This window comes from Pholcus phalangioides, unplaced genomic scaffold, assembly GCF_987345545.1.
Source record: "Pholcus phalangioides strain wild (caught in Gottingen) unplaced genomic scaffold, Ppha-v1.0 ptg000003l_1, whole genome shotgun sequence".
NCBI lineage: Eukaryota > Metazoa > Arthropoda > Arachnida > Araneae > Pholcidae > Pholcus > Pholcus phalangioides.
In genome coordinates this window covers 38,880,622-38,907,471 of record NW_028301596.1, presented here as the reverse complement: position 1 = coordinate 38,907,471, position 26,850 = coordinate 38,880,622, and the positions used below count along the sequence as shown (strand labels likewise).

At 34.1% G+C, this 26,850-nt stretch overlaps 1 protein-coding gene across 1 annotated transcript in view; it reads right to left on the bottom strand.

The window, feature by feature from the left end:
* Positions 1-751: 751 nt before the first annotated feature.
* LOC149088515 (phospholipid-transporting ATPase VA) overlaps positions 752-26,850 on the bottom strand; it is a 104,123-nt gene continuing 78,024 nt past the window's right edge. Inside the window, exons 4-23 of the mRNA XM_089248044.1 lie at positions 23,712-23,797; positions 23,319-23,425; positions 23,091-23,222; positions 21,972-22,102; positions 19,870-20,143; positions 19,694-19,734; positions 19,348-19,536; positions 17,612-17,957; positions 16,913-17,077; positions 13,400-13,485; positions 13,053-13,283; positions 12,763-12,843; positions 11,197-11,496; positions 11,006-11,060; positions 9,656-9,858; positions 6,858-7,058; positions 6,626-6,706; positions 3,929-4,033; positions 3,429-3,619; positions 752-1,759 (exon numbers count right to left, since the gene is read on the bottom strand). Coding sequence (XP_089104170.1) covers positions 1,522-1,759; positions 3,429-3,619; positions 3,929-4,033; positions 6,626-6,706; positions 6,858-7,058; positions 9,656-9,858; positions 11,006-11,060; positions 11,197-11,496; positions 12,763-12,843; positions 13,053-13,283; positions 13,400-13,485; positions 16,913-17,077; positions 17,612-17,957; positions 19,348-19,536; positions 19,694-19,734; positions 19,870-20,143; positions 21,972-22,102; positions 23,091-23,222; positions 23,319-23,425; positions 23,712-23,797 — 3,243 coding nt within the window. The 3' untranslated portion in view covers positions 752-1,521. The remainder of the gene's footprint in view (positions 1,760-3,428; positions 3,620-3,928; positions 4,034-6,625; positions 6,707-6,857; positions 7,059-9,655; positions 9,859-11,005; positions 11,061-11,196; positions 11,497-12,762; positions 12,844-13,052; positions 13,284-13,399; positions 13,486-16,912; positions 17,078-17,611; positions 17,958-19,347; positions 19,537-19,693; positions 19,735-19,869; positions 20,144-21,971; positions 22,103-23,090; positions 23,223-23,318; positions 23,426-23,711; positions 23,798-26,850) is intronic.

The following is a 26,850-nucleotide window of genomic DNA, read 5'->3' as shown; positions in this document are numbered from 1 at the left end:
AAACAGAGGGTATGGCATTTTACTGGAGAACCCTTTGTCCTAGAGGTATACTTCCAATTAGAAAAAGTTTTCAAACAACATGTAGTACTCAGATATGCCATTCATGTTGCAAGAGGTTGTATAGTTATTAAAATAAAAAAATTAACTTTTTATATGGACACCCTGTCCTAAAAAACCAAATTAGAAAGTTGTTGTTCTGTCTCTCTTGAGACTCACAAAGGAAATTTCACGTTACTAAGTGCAATATTCATTGAGATATTCGAATTCAAAAAACAGAAGAAAGTTGGGGGGAAATAGCTTTAAAAATGTGGGAAAAACCATTTTACCCACATTCAACACTGTTCCCCCCCCCCCAAATTTCCTTTGTTTTTCGAACTCAAATATCTCAGTGACTATTGCACTAAGAAATGTGGAATTTTTTTCATTGGCAACAACTTTCAAATTTGGTTTTGGGGTACACAGGGACTGTCTAAAAAGTTTTTAAATTTTTTTTTAATTTTAATAACTATGCAACCCTTTGAAATAGGAATGATGTATCTAAGTACTATACATTATTTGGAAACTTTTTCTAATTGGAAGTAGGCCTATACCTCTAGAATCAACTGTTCACCAGTAAACTGTCATATCCGGTTTACTATGCACCCTGTATATTTTGAGTATATATACTGTACCCTTTCCGGCACAGTGCTCCCATGGTGACCACCTCTTTATATTGATTTAGAAAAATTACTGCCCTTCAAAGGGTTAATGGCGTTTTTACTCAATCAAAACAGAAAACAAGTACAAACACTAATCAAAAAAGAAACTTTTGCAATGTGAACTCCATGTGATGCATTTTTACAAGTGAAAATTAATAGATAAGGTGTCAAAGCATCTGTTTAATTCATGTTTTCTGAGAATTGAAAAATTCAATTTTCCTGAATAGTCAGTCAACATGTTCTAATATTGTAATTTTTTCCCCATCTCACACCCCGGATTAAGAACCACTGCTCTAAATGAATGGTTTCAAGACTGTGATTGGTCTCCAATGACAAGAATTTCAGGCCTTTTGTACAACATAATAGGCCATAAAGTCAAAATTGATAGATTGACTGTGATTTGAGACTAATGTACCCCTATTTTTTTTTCTAATCAGCAAGAATTTTTCCACGCATGGTATGAAAGTATGTCATTCACAGCAATGATGCTTACGGTAATTTATTGCATGCTGGAACATTTTCACTGTATGCCGCTTAGTGGAGGAACATTATTGACGACCCTTAAAGCCGTTTATATACAAGATAATTTATCATACATTACAGTAAGGGTTCGGCTACTTCACAGATATGTTCTTAGGTTTATCCTTAATCAAATCCATGACTAGTATTAATGGTAACAAGCAAATAGGAATGACCACTGTCAGGTACTTGACTGGAAAAAATAGTGATATAGTCATTCACTCGTGTGTGTGTGTATATATATATAAAGTACTTCACACAAACAGTCTGCACTATAACAATAAAATCACACTAAATAAACAAATCATGTTATTAAAACGCTTGATGGAATATCACCAGGTATTTCACTGTTTATAGTGAAAACTTGGTTCATTTTCATGTTAAGACTGGAATTGAAGTCAACGGATGATTCATTCGATTCTCTGGACCAAAGCACTGACACTGGTGAGTTGCTAGAAAGAGTTTTGCAATGTTTGTTCTGCAGCAGAACTGCTGTAACAGAAGATGGCATAATGCTGCCATGTAATGCTCTGAGCACCAACCTGATGATGAGGGGGGAGAAAGAAATAGATTTATTATTCTATCGGAATACATGAAAATAATCTTCATAAATAGATACTGACATGTAGAATTTTTCCCTTCTCACAGCATTAACCTTTGTGAAAGAAAATGCATGTTTCCAGTAGCTTACAACAATATGATGTTATACATGTGTTAAAAGGTAGTTAAATTACATAAAATACAGCAGAGTCTCGAAACTTCATGCTTTCATTGCGGCTCCTATGGGCATTGCCAACATTTGTTCGGGGCATCCTTACGAGCTGGAAATCTTGATGTGTGCCTATTTATGATTTGAGAGAAGTGGTTCTTTTATGAATGCACAATATCTATCAAACTACTCTGGGAAACGATACTATGAATAGACCACGGGAGTCGCAAGTGACAAAAGTTTGAGAGACACTGCCCTAGGGATTGGAGCCTATATCAGCTTCCCTTAACCAGAGTCATTTGGTCCAAGTGATTGCATACTATAAGTACGCTAGGTCTTCAGTTCGACCACTACTGCAGTGTGATGGCCAGCTGAACTTAGTTTACTGTGATTTACAACTTTAAGGCTGAAATTTTCACCAGAGAGCAACAGGCCTACAATGACACAAATATTCAATCATTACACTTATTTCACAATTTGAAATATAGATGGCAGCACTAAAAATCAACACACTCGCACTTCCAGCACAACTCAATCGGTAGTAAACTGTTCATGGTGATAGACCAGAGATGCGCTCCAGAGTTTGAAAGAAAGGGTCTTGGCATTTTTTAATAAGCTAAGCTGGTGAATCAAGAGTAAAATAGGCAATAGTAAGAACCCTTACTCCTTTACAAGCTGTAATTTTTTTCACTTTTGTAATCACTTTTCAGCGATCCAAAGTAGTCTTGGTTCCATTCACCTTGAATTATTGAAACCCCCACCCTCTTGACCCTTATTCTAATTTAAATTCCTTTTCCTAATTACGCTCTCATTACTCACATCTCTACTGGTTATTGTAATGAACCAGTGAACAAACCAAACAATAAAACCTAAAAACTAGAATGAGGGAGAAGGCAAGATGAGCCATAATAGACAAATAAGGAGTCTGACTTTAAATTATCTTGTATCATAGGTGCTAGAACCTGGTTGAGCTCAACCAAAAAAATTTTGTGGAGGTCTGTGACTCCCTTCCCTCATCAATTATTTATGAATCCAGGCACATCATTTGAGGGGGGGGGGGGTGTCAGGTGGCAACTGCCCCCCCCCCCCCAGCTTTAAAAAACACAATAGAAAACTTTAAAAAACAAAACGAGGTGAAATATATATACACATGTATTGAATATATGCTCTTTGTCCCCCAGAAAAAGTTGAAATGACCAGGGCCTGCATGAATCTAAGAATATGCAATGCTGATCGCCCTCGACCCCGTATCCTGGAGCATGGTCCTCTGGCTGTGATCTTTGACCGACCAGACATTTCATGGGCCTATCTAAAATAAATTTTTAACATGAAAAAAAGAAAGAATAGTCCTGGACCCCCAGGCTGCAGCCCTGTTAGCATGGGTGGATACTGAGAGAAGGTGATCATCACAAGATAATTTTCAAAATTTTATGGACTTTATCAACAAAAAATTTCATGGATACAATAAATTTTACATGCTCTATCAAACATTTGTAACTCACCTTGGCATGCATGACAACAACGGAATGATTATAATACATAACCAGAATAATGGCATGTTCATTGCGTGCATGATGACCCAGTATGGACTCTGTAGCATCCCTACACTCATAACTGGCCATGTATTGTACACTATGGCAAATCCAAAATATATAAAAATGCTGATGAACATGGAGAGCACATGGAGATAGGTCTGAAAAAAAACCCATGGAAAAATTTTAAGAAACAGCGCAGGTTGTCTTTTTTTTGTTTTAGCAAGATTGATACGACAAAAAATTTACTTCGAACAAATTCAGATTGAACTCATCGCAATAGCTACGATTTCCTTACATAAATCACATTTTATCAATCAAATATTTATTCTAAAACTGCATAGAAAAATTGACAAGTATTTAAGAACATTAGTTGAATAAAAAGAAATTTATTTGCACTCAAAATTGATTTGCTTTCTGTACGTTATAAGCATTATATTAAAATTTCATAAACTATATGAAAAACTTACCCACGACCTCGTTTCAATGGCTAAATGTAATAACTGCACTAAAACACATGCTGTGCAAATTGTCGTGCCAAATTCCCATATGTCTACATTTGAGTCATTATAAGCCTATAAGATAAATCTTTTAAGTAAAATGAATGGTAAATTACGTCATTTAATTTTTTCTATTTAATACCAGATAGAATCAAATAAAGTAACTTTATTGATTCAAGATAACCACAAACCACATAATAATGTGGAGTTAAAACATAGCAATTCAGTTACGTCGTGCAAAGAGTCACTCTTTTGAGAAACTCCTTAAAAAAAAATTGTTCTATTCAGTTACTATGATATAATCAAACTTTTCGAATACAGTTGGTACCGCTTAATCACATATCAATGATTTCAGCCATGGGCGGAGATACAGGGACACTGGGGCAATGCCCCCCCCCCCCCCAGCATCAAAGGTGGAGTCGACTGATCTAATGTATATATGTACAAATAAATTGATATCATCATCATGCCCTCAGACTCTCTGCCAATGATTTCAGCATACAATATCTGATTAAGCAGGGTATCCGATTATGCAGGGAACAATTCAATTTCTATTTTACAATATTAGTACAGTTGGTATGACCTGTTGCTCTCTGTGGTGAGAATTTTTAAATGGGGAAATCGGCTTGCATTTGCACCTCAAAGATATATTGAAAACTGATGAAGGATCAGTATTAATAAAGTTTCTCAAATAAATGAGACATTAAAAATTTAATGAAAATTATATATATCATTACAATTTGATCACAAAATGCCTATGATTTTTACCTTTCATGAACGTAACTAGGCTGAGGCAACCAGGACAATGCATCTGGGCCCTGAGCTGACAAGGGGCCCCAAGAAAAGGTCTGCCCCAAAATCCCCGAGAGGTATGCTACAGCCCTGTTACCTTTCATTAGGAAATTTAGCGCCCCCATTGGTTCAACACAGGGAACATAAAATAATTACATGCATTGAACACAGCTTGAATACTAGGAGGCTAGTACCTGCTCTCAAATGTATTACTAAGTTGAGATTAAAAAAATACATTTTCCATTAATTCCAAATGTTTCATTCAATAAAAGCATTATGTGTATAGTGATGTGTCTTAACAGTTGATGGGCGAAGCATAACATTCAATTAAGTGAGAAAAAGTAGTTGAAATCATCATATTAAGCAGGAAACTTTAACATTGTCTCTATAAGAGAATGTTCTCTATGGGGTTGGAAGATTTTATCAGTTTAAGCTGGCAGAGTATCCGTTTATCTGCTATATGATTAAACGGAGCCAACTATATTTGGTATCTAAATTTTCAGCTAATTTACAGAGTTCCTTAAGACAGGGGTTCTCAAACTGTGCGCCTCCAACTATTGGCAGGGGCACCACAGAGCAGTGACCCTGACAAAGGTTTTTCAAAGATATTCTTTGTAAAACACCTCTGGAGAGCCGGCAGATAAGCATTGATAGAGTAAAAGGGAACACACATTTATTTCTCCGAGTTGTCACAATATTTAAAAAACACTATTCATAAATTTTTTTTATCAAATCGTTGTTTTTTTATGACTAAAATTACCATCTATTGATTATCAAAATAAATGGATTGGGTGACTACAAATTTTAGAAAACATTTATGAATGTTAATCTTGCATGTTGTTAAATAATCTTGTTAATGTTAAATTTGAAGTTGCCCCCCCCCCCTGGCTTTGGAAAATACACTAAAAATGATATATATATATACATACATTGAGTACATGTGCTTTGCCCCCCCCCCCCCCCCCCCAGTAAAAGTTGAAATGACGGCCCTAGATTTACAGCCAATTACAGGCCATGCAAGGGAAAAGGTCCTCATGTATAGGAAGTGATGGTTGGAATGCATTGAATTTTTTTAAAACTGGAAGGCAAAACACAAGGACTCAGCCATCAGTGAAGCAGAGTGTAATCGTAGTGTGGCTACGTAACTGTAAATAAGTAATTCTTTTTACTGGATTTTTTTTTTTTTTGCACAGATAATGATATATGCACTGGGCAGTCATTTTAAAAACAGGTAAAATGCATAATTACTTTTTTCGCAATTTTATTTTAAATGATTTTCTTTCCTCCTGGCGGTTTAACATTGTTTTTTCTGTTATCATGTTCCCCTTCCTCACCATTAGACCAGATAATCAAGGTTCTAGTGTATACATATATATACATTGTATTATTTCATATGCAGTGGGATATGCATATGCAGCTTAAGTTGGTATGTTTTGAACCTAAAATCTACTGTCTTGCAATTTTCAATGTTCTTTTAAAGACTGAAAATCTCCCCATAGCCTTTGGTGTAGAATCAATGCTTATAAAAAATTTCCCCAGTAAAGTATTTCTTGTATATTAAGTTCAACATCGCACTCTTTAGTAAAGAAATGAGAACGGTTATACAGAAGATACTTTGTGTTGCCTTGCCACGAAGCTTGAGCAGTTTAGTCATGTTTGCAGAAAAAAAATCAAAATTAGCATTTGCCTTAAAATTTGAATATAAAATGTCCTCTAGTGGTGAATGCCAAAACTTTTTTTAAAATTTTGCTTCATTAATATCCTTAAAATATTTTCATAGCTTTCTGATTGGCAGTTGAGGTTTTAAACAGCTCTAAACATGTCACCTCTAATTATAAACACTGTATGCATGGTTTTATAACCCAAATATCTTACTATGAATGGAATGAAAAATGTGATGATGCTTTGGTAAACCGCATCCAGCATACATAACCAGAATGAATATTTTGTGTGAATCTGAAAAAAAAATGAAGATAGTTATGAAAAAAATGTATAGAATGAAAACGGCTATAGGCTATCTATTATAATCTGATAATCAAATGCATGGCCAAGTATAATGAAACACAAACTGAGTTTATATGTATGCATCTAAATATATGCTACATACCCGAGATTTTTGGCCCCTAGCGTAAAGATGTGGATAATGAAGAAGTAAGTCTTCAGAACAATTTTTATCCAAGATTCCCTGGACTATTGGTGGTAATGAAATGAACATTACGTTGAATAGCATAAGATAAATGTCATCTATCATTACAGTTCCACTGAATCCACAAAACCACTGATACCAGCAAATCACAAATATAAAAGACTATGGGAAAAAATGGAAATAAAAATTTTGATAATTAATAAATTCATATACATATCCAGCAAAAAACAAAATATTATCAGTACAAGTATAGGGGGTGAGTGGATCCAAGGACTCAAGCATTACCATCAGAGGTCCCCTATGAGGTCGAAATTGCCATTAAAGATTCACTGAAAATAATATCAGGTCTTGTCTATGTACATTTCTATAGCATGAATCAAATTTTATTCTGTTCTCTTTTATGTTTATAAATGACAGTAATCATGGGGGAAGGGAATGAAAAACAAAATTGATATCCAACAACTTTGAATATTCAGCATTAACACTAGAACTACCCAGGGCTGTCATAAGAGCATCATGAGCCCCCGGGATAAGTGGTTTTTTTTGGAGGTCCTACCTGGTAAATCCTAGAAAATTTCAACCGCATCTCATTTTTGTGAGAGCCCCTGGGCCGTGCCCGGGTGGGCCCATGCGTTAAGACGGCACTGGAACTACCGTGCAGTTATTCTGACTACATTTCAAACTTTGATCATCATTAAAGATGGGCTAATTTCTAAAAGGTGGTAAAATACATTAAAATATAATCTATGTTTTGTCTTACATTACTAATTTTTTATATTCTTTTTTTAAAATAATTCTTCAAATCTTTTGATTGTGAAAAAGAAACTTCCTTTTGTTTCACTAACTGCAGTTAGTAATGGGACTGCAATAGCAATGTCGCAATAACAAATTAATGAATAAAAAGAATAAAAATGTATAGCATTTTTGTTTAAAAAAAATTCAAATTTAAACAAATTTCATGAAATGAAAAATTAATTTAACCAGATATCAAATTGATATTTATATATATTTTGATATGTATATATATTTGAATTTACCAGTCAAATAATAAATAAACTGACAGGTAAATTCAAATGGAAATAATAACTTGATTTGGTTATGTAGATAGTTAATATCAAGTTTAAATTCTATTTATTTTAATTTTTACTTTTGTCTAGTTTTTCTCTCCCTTCTATATTATTAACAACTTGTCATTGAATTAAAGTGAAAAGAAATTGTTAGCATAAAATTCTATCAGCTGGTCATTTGCTTTCAATTTAATTAATAAATATATTTACACCTGTTGATCAGATATACTCCGTTCTTTTTATCTTTCTTTCAGGTCAAAAGAAATAAGATATATGTGCATCACTTATAGAGATGTCGTCATAGGGTCAAGAGCATTTAACTAGCTTTTATCTACTGCTCTCTTCCCTGTCCCAGCTTTCTTCATCACATTATGAATCAACTGTTCTACCGTGTTCATTCAAATATAATTTTTTCACTCTCTCTCTTTTTATTTTCTTTCCAAATATTGTAAAATATGTAATTTAATTGCAAACTCTAATTTATATAGTATTGTCGTAATTGACTGGGGACAAATAAATTATGTTATGTTACAAATATTTGGTGGCAAATAGGTCACAAAGGTGCCAGAGGGTAAAGCTAACAACATCTATTGCAGATGCTCTTAACGTCACTGAAGATCATCTCATCTATAGACATTGGTTATAGCAGGTCGACAAATGTGCTATCTTTACCCTTTTTTGTAGTACATCCAATGTCTACAGGTGAGATGACCACCTTCAGTGATGTCAAGAGATTTGCGCGGAGGCCTTCTGCTATAGATGGTGTTGGTAAAGCCAAAAATGTGATCAACATTTTATTTTTGACCATGCGTTTTACAGCCATAGATCCAGGTTGATGTGTCAAAGAGTGAACTATGTGGGAATAAAAGTTGTATAGTGAGCTTAGATCCAGTATTTTATTGGACAGAGCCATTGTTTTTCCATATAATTTGGACTCATTATACAATCACATAATAAGTGGCAAAACGGTTTACCTGTTGGAAACCTGTAACGAGACAAAATTGTAACGACAACACCCCTTCTGCTACATGTTCCTTCTGCTACTAAATTCAGTATTAACTTCAAACACATAAAAATTTTTAACTGCTCCAGCTGGGATAGGGGTAGATGGGGGAGAGAAGACCATAGCTTGCAGAACCCCAAGGATTCAGGGAATTTGAGTTCCCAAGAATTTCTGAGGCCTGCCCTCAACATACAATGCAATTCATGTTTTCTTTCCTATGTGTTTTATTATATTCCTTATATGACAGATGTCTGACAACTCTATTAACCCTTCTTGTTTTGCCTTATCAGAACCTCTGAGTACAAAGGAGGGGGGGGGGTGGGGTGTCATCACATTCAGTTGTCGTGGAGCCATTTACATTCCGAAATTTTGAAACCAATGAATGATACAAAATATAAATTTGAAAAACATAAAAGAATTTTTCAGAATTGGGATTCCCTATACGACATTATTTCAAGACAGGTAAACCTTGTTTTTATGACATTTGTTTTAACCTAAAAAATCCACCTTTGTAGCTATATCACATATTTTTGCAATAGCGGCCAAACAGACGGTTCTGGTAGCTCTAACAGGGATGGGAATTTCAGTATAGTTCAGTGTTGAACATTAAATGTGAGGAACAAAGTTTTTTTTTTGGGGGGGGGGGGAATAATAACTCTATTCATTTATACTTAGATAAATGGACTTACAGCATTTTTGTAAAAAAAATACAGGACAGTCCTCGCAAGACGGTCATAACACCAGTGTCCATGGACTAAAAGAAGTCTCTCAAGGTAAGAGAATCGGGCAAGAGCAAAGTCACTAGCCATGACTGCCTGCATGCCTTCTCTGCCACTTATGCCAACACCAACATCGGCAACTTGAATCATGCTTACATCATTAGCGCCATCACCTGAGAAACAGAAAAAAAAAAAATTTAAATCAACATTAGATACTATGAAAAAAAAAATTTCCAAAAGGTTATTCATCTAAAAGTTTTTGATCAAAAATATGTATTAACAATCATATATAGACCACAGTTATACAAACTCCCTACTTCTACTTTTAACCGTATATGAACCTCGTAAACAATGACATATTTACAGGAGACTAAGCAGGCCATAGCCCAAGGCGGCAAATTTAAGTAATTGGTCGTCAAGAACATAAAATTATTACGAGAGAAAAATGGCAAAATTTATATATTCCACACGCTTTCCTGCCTGTGGCTCATAAACCTCCACACCTCTGCTAATAAACCTTCCTCTAGAGAATTTTTAACATTTTGGACGTGTTACGAGTGCGTATGTGTGTGATCTTAACGTATTTGTGTTGTCAGAGTTATGCATGTTTTATGTTCCAGTGGTGATGCCATCTGTTTTCCCACATTTTGAAGCAAAACAGCCCTAATTTGGCTGCGCAAACCCTTTATAACAGGCTAATGTATATAGCTCATCTTGTCGACAAACCAATTAGAAAAGAATATTTACCTATATCAAAATGTAATATAGAATGTAAATTTTAATGTACCTATGAATACAAAATAGAATATTAAACTATGAATAAAAATTAACACTCGCACAGACCACCCCAGTAAAATAGTAATAATAATAAGTATGTTCAAATTGATTTCATCAGCATCTTAATCCATATTTGGCACTAAGAGAATTTATTCAGATGACCCACAAAAGTGTTTCTTCAGATGAAAAATGGTCAGCAAGTTGAAAATTCATGCACGTAATGATATAAACATTTCTGTATTAACAGGGCGAGATTTAGGGGTAGCCTGGAAGAAGCAGGCACTAGGGCATTCAAAGACATTTCGTCAGTCAGCAAATATTTGATTAATTTTGAAGCTCTAAATTTTTCGCTTCACCCTACTTGTCCATGAGAAAATCAGGCCCAGTACATAAAAAAATATGTACATGAAATGTATATTTGTTACAGCAAATGTCCTCTTTAAGAATTGTTAATCCAAAGTCGTCTATCTTCTCATAGGCATTGGCCAGAATTTGAGCATATGTAACATGATCAATATCAAATTTTAATTTAAAAAAATTTACCTATCGCCAATGTTTTCACATTCAATACATCTTTAATCATCCTCACAAGAGATGCCTGTAATAAATGAAATTTTTTACGGTTATTTCACGTATAAATTTTTTTTAAAAATTCTAATATAAACTAAATTTTGAATAAAACATGTAACATTGATTATTATATCCTATTAAATGAGAAAATTTGAAACCCATACCTTTTGTAAAGGTGTCGCCCTGCAACACAAAACAGATGTGCAATGATGAGCTAGGCTCAGAAACATCTTGTCTAGATCCTGATCTAAAATATATGCTAAAGTTCGTCCATCAATGACTAGAGCTCTTTGCTTTCTCTGATGGTCACAAACCCTGTTGACACCTTGACCTCGAAAATATGGCAAGTTACTGAAGTAGCCGGTATCAACAGATGCTAGAGTTGAATCGGAACAGGTTTCTCCAGACACTATATCCCTGCTTATCTGATCGATATAGAACCTGATTGTGTCTTCTGTTGTTTCCTATGAGCAAGGAAAATATATATATGTTAGGTATGACACATTGTTGCTCATTGGTTGATATAATTTACTACGTATTTTGAAGCAGAGTTTTTGAACATTAGCATAATGTACTAAATTGTACATTGTTGTATCAAAGACAGACTTTTTTTTCTTCATGGAAAGACAAAGCAAGTGTTGTGGGAAGTTGCTTAACTTGTTCATGACTTAAGCCTATATGTATCTAGGGTTACCAGATTCTGAAACTTGGAAGTGAGGTCGCATATCTACACACACACACACACTCTTGGTATTGTTACAATGTTTGGAACAGATGGTGCTACTATGCCAACAGAGAACTGTTATACAGAATTTTTTTTTAAGGACATAATAGATACTCCTCATTAATGAACAACTCCCATTAACAGACACCTTTGAAATCTGTGAAACAGGGCCTCAATGTATTTTACTAATTTAATGGACACTCCTTTCCAAATGGCAGACAAAAATTTGTTCCATAGTGTCCGTTATTGAGAGGACACACTGTACTAAAGGATCAAGCAAAGAATGTTGCTTCATCCATTTTTTCTATTTCTAAATGGAAGAGATAGCCTCAGGGTCATCTTGACACATGGGTCCCACCTGGGCTTGGCCGGATAGCCTCTGAACACATGGGAACTACATGATGAGATCTGGAACTATGATTTTGAGAAGTATTTAAATTAGTAGGTTGGTATTATTTCTATCCAGGTAGAAGAGGTCTCGGAATAATAATTTTACCAGGTGTCATCAATGCACTGTTGAAAGAGTACTCTTCCCCAGTGCATGACATTAGCTTTGTTAAGCAAAAAAAAATAGTGTTCTCATGATGGATGTTGCAGGGTTTGTTTCTTAAAGAGTTTTATTACGTCTGTCTTTCTCAATGCTAGCATAATGCTGCTCAAGAGACCATAGCTGGAATAGCATCTATAATCTATGCTGCTTGAAAGCAGCTTGGGACTGCTGCTGTTTTTTTTAATTTTGACGGCTGTTAGTCAAAACTTATAAATATGAGTGGGGAAAACAATCTACGCTGATGAAGAGATATGCTTCACAGTGTATTTTTCCGTACTAGAAAGAGAAAAAAAATCCAGAAACCTGAAAATGAAGACAAAAGGGAGAAGGATGTCTGGCAATCCTATACATATCACTGCATAATTTGGGGGAGGCAGTCTGCAAGATATTCCCTCCCAGCAATGTGGCCTTACATTAAAGCACACTAAAGTCTTCTAAAAAATATTTGAAATGTACCTTAGACCTTGCATTGAGAGTTATCACTTCCATGTCAGTGGAAAATAATTTACACGAATATGCAATATTTACAGCAGTTTCCTGAAAAGAAAATGGTATTGAATCATTAAAAAAAATTCAAAAGAGTAAATAAACAATATTTTAAATGATAGAAAATTTTGAATGGAACCCCTCATGCGAGATACAAACTGAAATTTAATTAGCATCAATGTAATTGAGCACTGAAAAGGTTTCAAACAGAATATACAATTCATCAAGACCCTGAATGACATGCTAATAGCGTTATTTACCTGTTTATCACCAGTCAGTACCCATATGACAATACCAGCTGCTCTGAGGGACTGTATAGTTGAAGGAACACCACTCTGAAGTCTATCTTCAATACCCGTAGCACCCAGAATTTCTAGGTTCCTCTCGATAGCACATGCAGAGTAATAAAGTTTCTTTTCTTTTTCTTCAAAACAGCACTCGGCTTCTCTGTACCTTACGAGCCATGCTTCATACTCACTTGGATGAATCACCTTTGAATTGTTAATTAGTTTTACTACACATTATAATTGTGACAAAATATGAAAAAAATGCTGCAAATAAATTACGTAAATTAGAAAATTTTCAAAATATAACTTTTATTACTCACTTTCTTAGCCATGCATAGAATTCTAAGTCCCTTTCTTGAGTAACTGTTAACGTATTGCTGAGTTTTCAATATAATTTCTTTCATTTCTAAAAAAAATTAAATCTCATGATAAAAAATTCACTTGAAGTGCAAATTGATGGGCTCAGGAAGATGAAATATCCACATATGATATAAATGATTATGTTTGCTTTGCTGAGTATGATTATTTTGTTAAATTTAGAAATTATAATAGATCTGGAGGTGTTATTATGTTTGTTAGACATGAACTTGGTGCTATCGAAAAATTAGTGAAATTCAAAACGGCCGAAGTCATAAATGTATATATTGATAATATAAAACTAGATATTATGTTGATCTATATAGATCACATCTGTTCACCATAAGCGAGTTCAACTCAGAATTGAATACCTTCCTCAGAAAAAAAAGTAACATGTTAATCATTGGAGACTGTAATATAAATATTCTTGCTCACAACACCGATGTCAATTACTACAAAGATACAATGTGCATAAACGGATTTAACCCATTAATAAATCAAATTACCAGAGAATCTAGAGATGGGGGCACTTGTATAGATCACGTTTATTATAGAACAAAAATGAATATGTATCAAAAATTTATTGTGCATAATACCAAAATAACTGATCACTTTCCAATATTGGGATACACATCTAAGAAAAATGAGATCAAAACTCGCCCAAAAATAAATAAAACATTAATAAATCATAAAAAATTTGAGGAATTTGTGGTAAATATAAACCTTAACAATGTATATGAAGATAATAATATTTGTGATAAATACAAATGATTCCACGATATTATTACGTTGAATAAAAACCTATGGGAAACAAAAAAACCGATAAAACGAAAAAGTGATAAAAATTGGATCAATAAACATTTAATAAATAAAATAAATATCAAAGAAAAACTCTACAAAAAACACAAAAAATACCCCCATGTTAAGTATTATGAAGATACATATAAAAATTTCGAAAAAGCTCTGAAACAAGAGATCAAGATAGTGAAAAACGAATACTACAGGAAAAAGTTTTTAAATTGTAACAATGATATTCGTAAACAATGGCAATTTATAAACCAAACTATAACGAATAAAAATAGGAAAATTACCCTGCCAGATACAACAAACCACAAACAATTGGCTGAAAACTTTAATGCAGATTTTATAAATCGAAACTTAGATAGTGAGGATTCTAATATAAGTGCTTCTCGAAACTGTGATAGCAATGCATCGATATCTTCAATGATGATATCTGGCATTGGTAACAATGATTTACACAAGATAATATCTGAACTAAATGAACATAAAGCGACAGGATATGATGGTATAACAGTAAAAATGATCAAAATCATAGCCAGATATCATAATGACTTGTTACTATACCTAATAAATACTTCACTAATAAAAGGAATTTTCTATCCCAAACTCAAAGTTTCCATCGCGTACCCAGTTTTTAAAAAAGGTGATAAAAACCTTTTAGCAAATTGTAGACCTATTTCAGCACTCCCGGTTTTTTCAAAAATAGTTGAGAAAAGTATGAAAACAAAATTGATTAGTTACTTGAAACGTATAAACTTCTTTGCTGAGAATCAATACGGTTTTCAAACAGGAAAAAGCACTGAAATGGCAATCGCAAAAGTCAATGAATATCTAAACCAGAGCTTCAACAACAATAATTATTCAATAGCAGTTTTTATCGATTTAAAAAGAGCTTTCGATAATGTAGATCCATCTCTGTTATTACATAAGATGGAGAATGCCGTAATTCGTGGTAAACTATTGCGGTGGTTCGAGATGCACTGTTATGGACGAATACAGGCAATCCTTATAGAAAATGAAAAAAGTGATTACCTTGAAATAAAAAAAGGAATACCTCAGGGAACAGTACTTGGCCCCACACTTTTTCTGATATATATAAATGAATTATGCCTTCTAAATTTGCATGGTAGAATAGTGTCTTTCGCGAATGACACCATATTATATGTTGAAGGTAAAAATATTTCTCATTTGATAACTGAAGTTGAAGATGACCTTAGACAGATTAACACATGGCTAACAAAAAATAAATTACTTCCAAATGTAGAAAAAACAAAATGCATCTGTCTAAAAATTAGAGATATTAAACCAGAAACTACAATATCACTAAGATTACACGTTTGTAAATACCCCTCCCAAATTTGTTCTTGCAGTCACATAGAAAGAGTAAGAGAATATAGTTATTTAGGTGTAGTTATACAAAACGACCTAAAATGGAATAGCCATTCTAACAATGTTTGTAATATGATAAGAAAACAAATTGCAGCTTTATATAGATTAAGAAACATTGTAAGTCCAGAACTCCTTAAAACAATTTTCTACGCCTGGATCCAATCAAGAGTAACTTACGCTATTACAGTGTGGGAAGGTGCCTATCACGACAATATTAAGAACTTGAATAACATCTATAATCGCATAAAATGTAAGGTAATGTTATTTAATAATCCAGATCTACTGAAATCAGAAATTTTAATACTTGATCTAAGACAAATTTATGTGTATAAAATGATCATTTTTATGACTAAAAACCATAATTTATTTCTTAAAACTAATAACGATGGAACCTCAAATAGATACAACTTCTTGTATATAACTCCAAAAACAAATAAATACCTTGTTCAAAAAAGTATAAATTACCTAGGACCAACTATTTATAACAAATTTGTAAAAAAATTATCAGACCTTAGAATAAATAAACATCTCACGAGAGAAATTTTCACATTCTCAAACTCTATAACGAATTTTGAAAGGTTTATTGAAAATATAAATAGGTAACCAAGGAAAAATTTGAAATATCCATAATAAAAAAAAGAATGAATGAAATGAAATAAATATAAATCGAGCATGCCGTTTATTATATATAATATTTATTAAGCTCTAGGACGGACCAAATGGGTCCCTAAGAGCTGCATAGTGTATGTTTTGTCTTTTTTTCTGTTGTCTTTATTTTATTTTGTATATTTGTGTCCATGTATTTATGTGTGCTGTTTTGAATTATTAAAAAAAAAATTCTACTACTTTTAATAATTTTAATAAATTGGTTCAATAATACTAGAAATTTAAATAAAATCATAATTGAAAATTCTAAATTTTAAGTCAGATAATCCTACAGATTTTATGCTGTGTGTGTGTGTATAGGGCAGCGTGTCTCGGCAAAAGTTCTATTGAACTGCAGGGTTCCTAAAGATATCACTAGTAAAAAAGTATTGAATAGAAGGGAGAAATAGTTCTAGTAAGAACTATTTGGATAATGGATTAGAATTATTCGGATAAAAATTAAGGGTTCCCTAACTAGAGTAAAGTTGGGGAAACCCCATATAATAGAGTTCTCCAAAACACAGATATTATAAGGGTTAAAAACGTTGAAAAATGCTGTTGTAAAGAAAATAGTAGAATAGGTAATGCAAATGTTCTTGTGCATATTTGCATTCTAGTGAAAGATAAAGGTTTAATCTCACCTTTGGTCTTAGCTGGTGCTAGTAATGGCAATACAGCCGAATCAGCTCCTTTGCAGAACAGAATCTTTTGGCCAGTAAATGGATGTTCTAAAATGATTGACATCCTCTTACGAACTGCATCAAATGGAAGAATATGAAGCACTTTGAATTCAATGACGCCTTCACCTACATCAACGAAATACTTTAATTAGTACATATAAATACTTAAAATCATTAAATTTCTACTAAATGAAATCAAACATATATTCTTTGATCATTTAAAATCACTCTCTCAACCACTTATTTTTTCTTAAGAGCTTTAGCTCTCCCCTCCCTAGAAATTTTATTTTCAGTGTTACCACATTAAGCCAACAAATAGGATCCATTATTAGTTAGGTTCTTCCACTCATATGGACTATTCCAGTGCTTCACTCAGTGATGATACCTCCTCCACTTCTACTACTAAATTCTGCACAACCCTGATCTGTTGCCATTATTGGCAATTTATAGCTTTTTTTCTCTCCTTTCAAGATTAAGTGAGCTGTGCCGTCAAATATGTGTATATCTAGTTTTGTTGTCAAGTTTCTGCTGCCATCTATAGCTGAAATTGTGAGTGAAGTGTGATGATTGAATATTTTTACTGATGTAGGGTTGATTGCCACCAGTTCAGGAAACACACTGAAAAACAATTACATCTGGAATTAAAAAATTTAATCTCACCTGGAAGGGATAAAACAACAGAATCTGGCGTCCGTCGTAATAAACGGCAGTTATAAGCGAATGCTGCGTGGACTAAAGCTATCTCATCTGGGCTCTCAGCTTCATAAATTGGTTTCAATTCGAAAGATGTCAATGGTGTGCTTGATGTAGATGCACCAAAACTGGGTGGCAATGCTAAATTGTCTGGTCTTTTAGCTGGAGTCGACGCAGATGAGCTGTTTGGGGTTGTGGTATAGCTCAGGAGGTGGGCATATTTTTCATCCGTGCATTCCCAACTCTCACCACTGCTCTTATGGCGAAATGCTGTTGGGGTGGAAACATTAAGGCACAATCCACTTGAGTTCATCTGAGGAAGCGAAAAAAAAAAGCAGTGAATATTTTATTAATGATGTAATAAAGCTCGTGAAACAGCTAGAGAACAAATCTCTGAAATTTAATTGCAATAATAAAAAAAAAGTGTCTCTGCAGAGTGCAGACAAATCCTCACCAGGATGGTTACATAATACGAAAATTCAGACATTTTCCATTCAAAATATGGAAGGTAGGTGGCAGCACCGGTATAACACTGAACTAGCATAACTCTGGCAACATCAGTAAGTTAGGGTTCATTCAGAACACAAGTTGTCATCAAAAATAATGTTTTCTGTAAGCCATAAATGTCCCAAAATTGATCCAATGAAAATGGTCATTATGTCTATTTTGAAGACGTAAAAAATGACCAACTTTTGGAAGATAGATTGCATCATACAAGGAGGAAAAAATTCAAGAGCTTTCCCAAGTGGGGATCAAACCCTCACTCACTGAACCTTGCCTGAACATCATGAACCCGTGCCTTACCCGGACACTCCACCACAACAGTAGTACTTACGTTGCGCTATTCTAACATCAGTTTTCAAGTGATGACATAATGTATAAACAACTTTGTATTATTGCTGAATGGCGTTGCTTGCAGCTTTTTTCATTTCCTTTTATTATTTATCCTTTAAAAATAATGCATATAATAACTTGTGTTATTTATAAATTGTAAAAATAAAAAGAGAGATTTTAAAAATTAATTTTTCTTAAAAATGCATCTCAAAGAATTCACTGCATCTTTTTCAATCATTGACTGATTTCACAGATCCTCTGATCTTTGGTATAAAACATGATGTGGATTCAATTATAGTTTACAAAATGTGGCGATGCATTTCATGTGAACCATTGTTCATTGAGATGTTTTTATACTTCCCATTCAAATAAAATTGCAATAAAAATATTCCATTTGTCTAGTGACAATCAGTTAAGAATAAGTGAATGATTTTGAAACTCTCTTGAAGTTTATTATTTTGTGCAACAAACATTTTGGGTAATTTTTTATTTTAATCTGGAACAGGATAATCCGAGTCAGAAGAAATTTGTGATTTCTATGACATAAAATAATTTACCCATTTAACATAACATCATGAATAGTATTTCTTCAAGGTCATGACATTTCATGACCTTCATTGTTTATGGTCAGTAAATGATTAAAATGGCATGATTTTTTTCCCCCGCCTGACATCATTCAGAGAAAGTGACCAAATTTTCACATCATATTTGGCGTTAGGCAACTACTTGGGAAGTACCATCATTTAAAAATTTGTTAGAAATTCCCCCAGAGGAAACTAGGTGCATGTAGCATCTTGATTGCACAAATATGCATTTTTGACTCTGAAGGAAGAAAATGTAATAAAATAAAGAGATCTAGTTACACTCACCTGATCTTTATGTGGATACTTGGCAACAATAACTGTATTGCAAACAGCCAATAACAGGAAAAAATCTTGAATTCTTTGGTTATGGTGCGACAGGTGTACAATCTCAGTTGTCGTCGAATCAAGCCTCAATTGAATCTCCATATTAGACAGTTCCTCTAATAAACATTCATTTGGAATGACAATATCATCCTAAAAATTTTGATAGTAAAATTTTAAAATATTTAAAACTTTAAAATTTAATGAAGACAAGATTTTTACGATGAATTCTCACAACATAGAAAAATAAATATGTAATGTGTATTAATAATAATATGTATTATAAAATAAATATAGACATTTTTTTTACCCTGAAGGCCTCTTTCGCTTCATCGTAAGAACTACTGTCACCTAGAACACAAATAAATTCAGAACACTATTAAAGTAACTGAACTATAAAATAATTTTAATATTGATGATAATGACTCAACAATTTTTGATTACAATTTCAGAGAGATCTTGGAAACTCAAAACCTTAATAATTACCTCCAACACTACTGGATGGCGTGCTCCGCTCATGACAATAATCAATGCCTCCAATAGTGCACTGCCTGAAAACCATATTGTTTTCTGTTAGCGTCCCAGTCTTATCTGAGAATATGTATTCTATTTGACCAAGTTCTTCCGTAATATTCAAAGCACGACATTCTAGACGTTTGTTAGATGAACTATCATACAGATGGATGTCTTCGTGGATGAAATACACTTGTCCTAATTTAATTATTTCTATAGTAACATACAATGACAAAGGAATCATGACCTGTAAATAAATTGAAAATCAAATATTTGACAGATATAATACACGAAAAATATCAATGAATTAATTAAATTAATGAAGTGGCGGAAAGATCTAAACTGGATGGAATTATCTGGTTTGAGTTATATTATCTACCTTACATTGAAATAATCATCTTTATAATCAATGTGCAAATGGAATCTTAAATCCTACAAAACTAAAAATTGCAAACCAATTCTGAAATTATTTTTTATTCAGACAAACTCTGGTTTATATAAAGCATAGTATACAAAGCGTATTCTACTGAAACTGTTCAAAAACTTTGTTGACAATTCATACCTAGAAGTTTGAAAATTTCTATTCTAGATATAGCCAAATATCCATCACATGAAGAGAACGAGGATCAAAAGACATAACAATATCCTAGCTATGAATGAACTAAAAATAATCCAGAGTGGTAAATAACTTCTATATTGGATGCATGATATACATATTGTGACCACTGATAGGTTAAAGGGGAGTGCAGGGGAGGGGGGCGACCACATTCCATCCCCCCAAGAGCAAAAAAAAAAGTAAAATATTCTCTGTGATGGGATATCCCATATTTCCCCCCCCCCAGTTTGTTGCAACTTCCAACCCCCCCCCCCCCAAAGTTGTATTAATCTGTCACCGATTGTGATTACTTGCTTAGCCTCACTAATGAATATTTAATGTAATTTGAATATCTATAGCATAGTTTCCCAACCTTTTTTGTCTCGTCACCCTCTTCTTCAGAATTTTTTCTTCTCCCAATGAAATCTAACCCATAGGATCCTATGTTATACCGTAGCTTCTACCGCCCCCTGGAACATTACATCACCTCCAGGGGGCGTTAATGCCCACGTTGGGAATCACTGATCTATAGGATGTCTATAATTTAATTTCATTGTACTGAGCTCTTCATCAACCTTAAATTTTCATGAGAAATTAAGCAGTAAAAATTTGGGATAGAGTTAATGAAATTATAGGAGAGTGAATACAGAGCCTATAAAAACCAAAAGTCACTTCAAAGCTCTGCAGAACCCAGATTTTTATTAGCCCCTTAACTGCTGATGAAATATTACACAATTCGTTTCCCAGTGCCACCATTTTTCGATCACAAAGAGTTAAGATGTATAAATACACTCATGGTAGTTAATGCACAGACTCAATAGGCTGTATATATACGCCCGTGGCAGTTGAAGGGTTAATGAATTCCATCAGTAAAGCATGTTAAACGCTACAAAAATTTCAAAAAATTGTAGTCGGTAAAAAAAAATAAGTAAGATGACCATTATGCTATGCAAAATTTCCACTTACTGTCTCTTCAATCACAATATAAAAAAAAAAGAGTAATGCAGCATATTAATGTTTTGTATCTATAATTAAGAGGACGATTGTGACTCCACTTTTTCCCTATTTCAAATAGTAGGTCAACAAAAACATAATAAATTGTTGGAGGGATTTGAAGAATGGTTTTTTCCTAAATTTCTGAATTGCCTGTCTGTAACGTGTTTTCAAGTGTGCCACAGAATCATGGCCCCCACAAGGGCAGGGCTGACAGGGCTCTAGCCCTGGGTATAGGGATAATTCTCATTTTTTGACATTTTCACGCAATAAATAAATTATAGAAGGGCCCATAAGAAGTCTGAACGCCCCCCCCCCCAAGATCCCAGTGTAGGAGCTCTAGATCCCAGCTAGGATGTGGGGGCCATGCACAGAACCTTAATAATTCTAAATGTGCGAAAAAAATCAAAAAGTTAACAAAACCAAATTTAATAAATCCAAGCCTCAATTAAAAAAAATAAAGACAAAAAGTAAATATTGAACATACCTGGAGAACAATAATAAAAGTAAGGAACACAAAAAACGCTTCGAAAGGCACATCATACCACTCAGTATGTGATTCAACAAGGAAAGGCACAAGGTTTCGGTTTTCAAATGAGCTCAACCAGAATCCATGACCTTTAAAATAAAAGAGTCAACATCAAAAATTTATGGCTATACTTTAAACGTGAATATAATCCCGTAAAAGCAATGGATATGGAATAACATTAAAAGCAAGCTCTCTGTGCTCAATCTAATTAGAATGAGGATATGTTTGCAGATTATTGAAGGAAGAGAAAAATATTATACAATACTACGTAATTGTTAACCCTTACAATGGTAATCCTATGATATCTCAGTCTTTTTGAAACCCTCTCATTTTGGCAATCGCAAGCCCAGCTAGCTCTGTACAGAGAGCTCTGCCTGATAACATGTTTTTCTTCCCCCATCCTGTCAATCAACTGCCAATGGGTGGAGTCAGCTTTTGTTCAATGTCTGATAAGGGGCCATTCAAGTATTACGTAAGCAGATTTTCAGCCTTTTTTGACTCCCCCCCCCCTTGTCAGCAAAAGTCAGCAAAACACTGCCCCCCCCCCCCGACAGCAAAATTTTATCAGCAGCTTAGAATAACTGATATCTTCAAAAAGGGGTGGTTGATGTCGTAAGCAACCTTCAAATCCCTTTCCCCCTTGTCATCAAAAGTCAGCAAATCCGAAACCCCACCACCAATGCTGTCGTAATACCTGAATGACCCCTAACAGAAGGGGAGAGAAAGGATGTTTTTCCTTTTCCTTCTAGGCAATATGTGATTATGCATACAGAACAGACCAAGCACCACCAGGCTCTGTCGCTTATACAATTTTAGTTCATTGCCCAGAAGGCCGTAGTCGTGCCAAAATTCTGAACCACATAAGTAACAGACAATAAGTTTTTTTCTCTTCCTTGTTTTTTACTATCATTGTTTTTGGTGTTGGGGAGAAATCATTTATCAGCCCAAGCAATCAGAAAAAAGAATTCCTGAAAATAGATGGCAAATTTCTATAAGGTTTAGTGATTTCTACCGATTTCCAATACCTAAAACATATAAACATAATTTGCAACTACTTATCCAAAAATGTATGCTTACCTAATGCTCCAAGAAAACACAACAATAACAATATAAATACACAATAGACGACATCACGGTTCATCAACTTTTCCAGTTTGCTTCTCTTATACCTGGGTCCACCATTATTTAACATAGCCTTGGTTTCATGACCTGAAAATTATTATTATAATTTGAATATTACGTAAAGTTTTCTATGCACATATGTATGCAGGAAAAAAAAAATTGAAACAGATGAGAGTGAATTACCAGCATAAACCACTATGCCCTCAACAAAATCGGTATTCTTGACTATGCAGTCCCTTAAGAGAAGGTTTTCTTTGCTGATAGGAACCCGTTCTCCTGATGGGAATATCCTGCAATATTGATACATGTTTTTCCTAAATAACTATAAAATAGGCTCACAAAAATCACAATTTTTGTTGTGAAAAGTTATAGAAAAGTTAGAGAAAATTTACTCAAATAAGAATTCATTATATTTAAACAGAATAAAAGGGGCCTCATAGAAAAATTTACATGGTGACTCACAATTCTTAGGGCTTCTGCTGCCCATAGGTTGGTACCACTGCATCAATCTAACATAAGCTAAATTTATTTATTCTTATTAAATATAGGCTAATGCATGAAGAAAAATAGACTTACACACAACCATTGAAGCGATATATCCTATGATTTGGGGGATCACATTCTATTCTACACTGATACGTGGACGGATGGAATGTGTGCCCCTGCAATTAAAATGCAATGATTCAGTTCAAACAATATGAATGAAATACAATGATAAACAATTCATATACATATATATTACATACATCACATATATTCATATACATATATATACATACATCACATACATTCATATACATATATAGCATACTGTTTCGGTCCAAATCTAAAGTCTAGCCGATTCACGACCGGCCAGTCATTCCATATAGGCTTATTGCCCAAACTTTAGATAATGGAAATTTCATAGAGACAATGACACAAAATGCCTTACCAACACTGTCATATTTCTAACGATTTCAAGTTATGGTGGATTATGGAAGAAAAATGTGTTGTGTCCGAAAAACCCGAATTTGCGAAGTTCCTGAAAACCCCATATCTAAATTAATCACATATTTGAAAAGAGGAGAAAAAGTGTACAAGGTAACTTTTCCATCAAAATATTTGGATTTATTGGCAAGCTACAAGAGCTGAAAGATTGGCAAAGTTCAAAATCAAATTGTTGCCAAAATTTTAATCTTCAATTCTTCAAACACTGTTCCAGCTGGAATCAGTCAAAATCTATCAAAAACTTGGCCTTTATACCAGCTTTCAAAAAACCTACAATAAACCATATCAGTTTTCTAGTTAAGGAGAAATGTAACTTTTTTTGTTTGCAATACATCACTGAAATCCTAGAGTGTCACCTTATAAGATTTTACCTTATCGGATACATATTTTCTGTTCTTTCTAAATATGTGCTTAGTTTGTGCGTCAGTCTTTCAAAAACTTCACACATTCGGGTCTTTTTCAGACTCGACACATTTTTCTTCTATAATCGATTATCCACCATAACTCGAAAACGTTTTGAGATAGGACAGGGTTGGAAGGGTGTTTCATGTTCGACTTGGGTTGATCTATTAACTCCTTTTGTTTGGTGAAACAGGTCACATTCACCCTACATATTGATTTGGCATACAAAATTTTGAAAAAAACCTCATATTTATTATCATTTTAATTTACAAAAAGTGAAGTTGGAAAATTACAAGCTATTCAATACATTATAAAATGTAACATCGTGCAATTCCATGATTACAGCTCAAAAACTACTTTAACCATCGAAATGTACCAAATCTAACAGAGCCTGTTTTTATGTTTCAATATATCTTGACACAAAGCTTGTCGAATTGCGGCAAAAGACAAAAATGGAATATATATTATACTTGATATTGAAAAACTTTACTGGTAAAGCTTGTTTTGCCCCGTATTTTTAAAATTTCTAAGAGCTAATTCACAAGGTACCATCAGAATATTTGAAGTCATCAAAATTTACCTTAAATACAATTTTCATTGGTTATTATCAGAGACGAAGACACATTTGTACTCTTGTATAGTAATCATGGCTCCTACAAGGGTGGAGCTGACACCCCCCCCCCCCCCATCCGGGACGATTTTGTTTTTTTTCCTGTTATAAATTCAGTGCAGAAGGGCCCCCGTGAAAAGTCTGGTCTGGGGGCCCGTCAAAGGTTCCATCCAGGATGTGGGGCCCATTGTAACCATCCCAGAAATGGACAAGCACTGGAAAATTTAATTTGATTGATTTATTGCAGAGCTACATCTGTCCCAGATGCAGGCAATAATTATACAGAGCTTTCACAGATGCAGTGATGGTAACCCCGTCAAGCAAAATTTCCCACAAAAATTTCCCTTTTGACTAAATTTTTCCCACACATTTCTAAATTTTTGCTGCCATCTATCGGTGGAAATATGTAGTCAATTATTTTACACTAGAAAAGCATTGTTTGGCATTTATATATTTTTTTCAACAGAAATTCTTTTGTTTGACCAAATTTCAAAATTTCCCACAAACGCCAAGAAATTTCCCATATGGACTAATTTTGACCAATTTTTCCCACGAATATGGGAAATTTCCCACGAGTTACCATCACTGCACAGATGCAGGCGATTTCCAAAATAAATATCAGAACTACCGCGCATGAATTTGTAATTTGAAGGGTGCTGCCATCTATCTCTCAAGGTATTGGTTCGCGGGGGAAAAAAAGCGTGTATTATCGTTATGTCGTCGCGTGTATTAACTGGGAGGATAAAAGCTGGCAACACTAGTGATGAGAAACCTTGTAAAAAAAAACAACATAGCTTGAAAAACTTAGCTTCTATATAAGCTTACCATATTTCTTTGAGAGAAATACGGGAAAAATACAGGACATCGCCAATTATCGCCAAAAACCGAACAAAGTTGCCAAATATTGTTGAAATTACGGAGAAATCACAATGGCGGGAAATGAAGTATTACTGAAAATTGCAGTGGATTAAAATGAATTCCACGAAAGAAAACTTCATCAAGACAAATGTGGGAGATTAATATTCTTATTTATAGTTGTTATTATTTATCATAACATAATTTATGAGTTGAAAAATAATTTCAATCTTTGATTTCAATAAAGAATGAAAATTCAAGTAGGCTTCGTGTAAAATACGGGAAAATCGGGACACTTTTGCCAAAAAAGTCGGGATGGCCAAAGTACAGAAAATACGGGACGTATGGTCACTCTACTTCTACACTTTTGATCCTAGGAGTAGAACTTTTGCGCCGTTTGCGGCGTGAAAACGCTGATTAGTTAAAAACCTGAAATTCAGGTTTTTTGACCAATCAACGTTTTCACGCTGCGAGCACAATGTAAAACCTGCTCCTAGGAAAACCCGGCTTTATTGCCTATTTCATTGTAAATTTTATGCGACACACATATTACCGGTTAGGTTTCCAAGTTCGCCGCAATTGTTTCTGGTTTCCGGAATACGGGCACCACATATATAGTCAGAAGCGTCAAACAAGTGTGCGTGGATATCTTGCGGCAAACAACATACTGCGATGCGTAATTTTTTTCATATTTTGCAGACGGCAGCATGTGCTGTAGTGCTGGATTAAAAAATTGGTTCTATTTCAGTTAGAAAACTATTATTTGATTAAGCCAGTTAGTCTTGCTTGGTCAACGTCCACAAATGGATGGCGCTATCCGGCGTGATGGAAGAAAACACGCGCATACAGTGATGTGTTTGA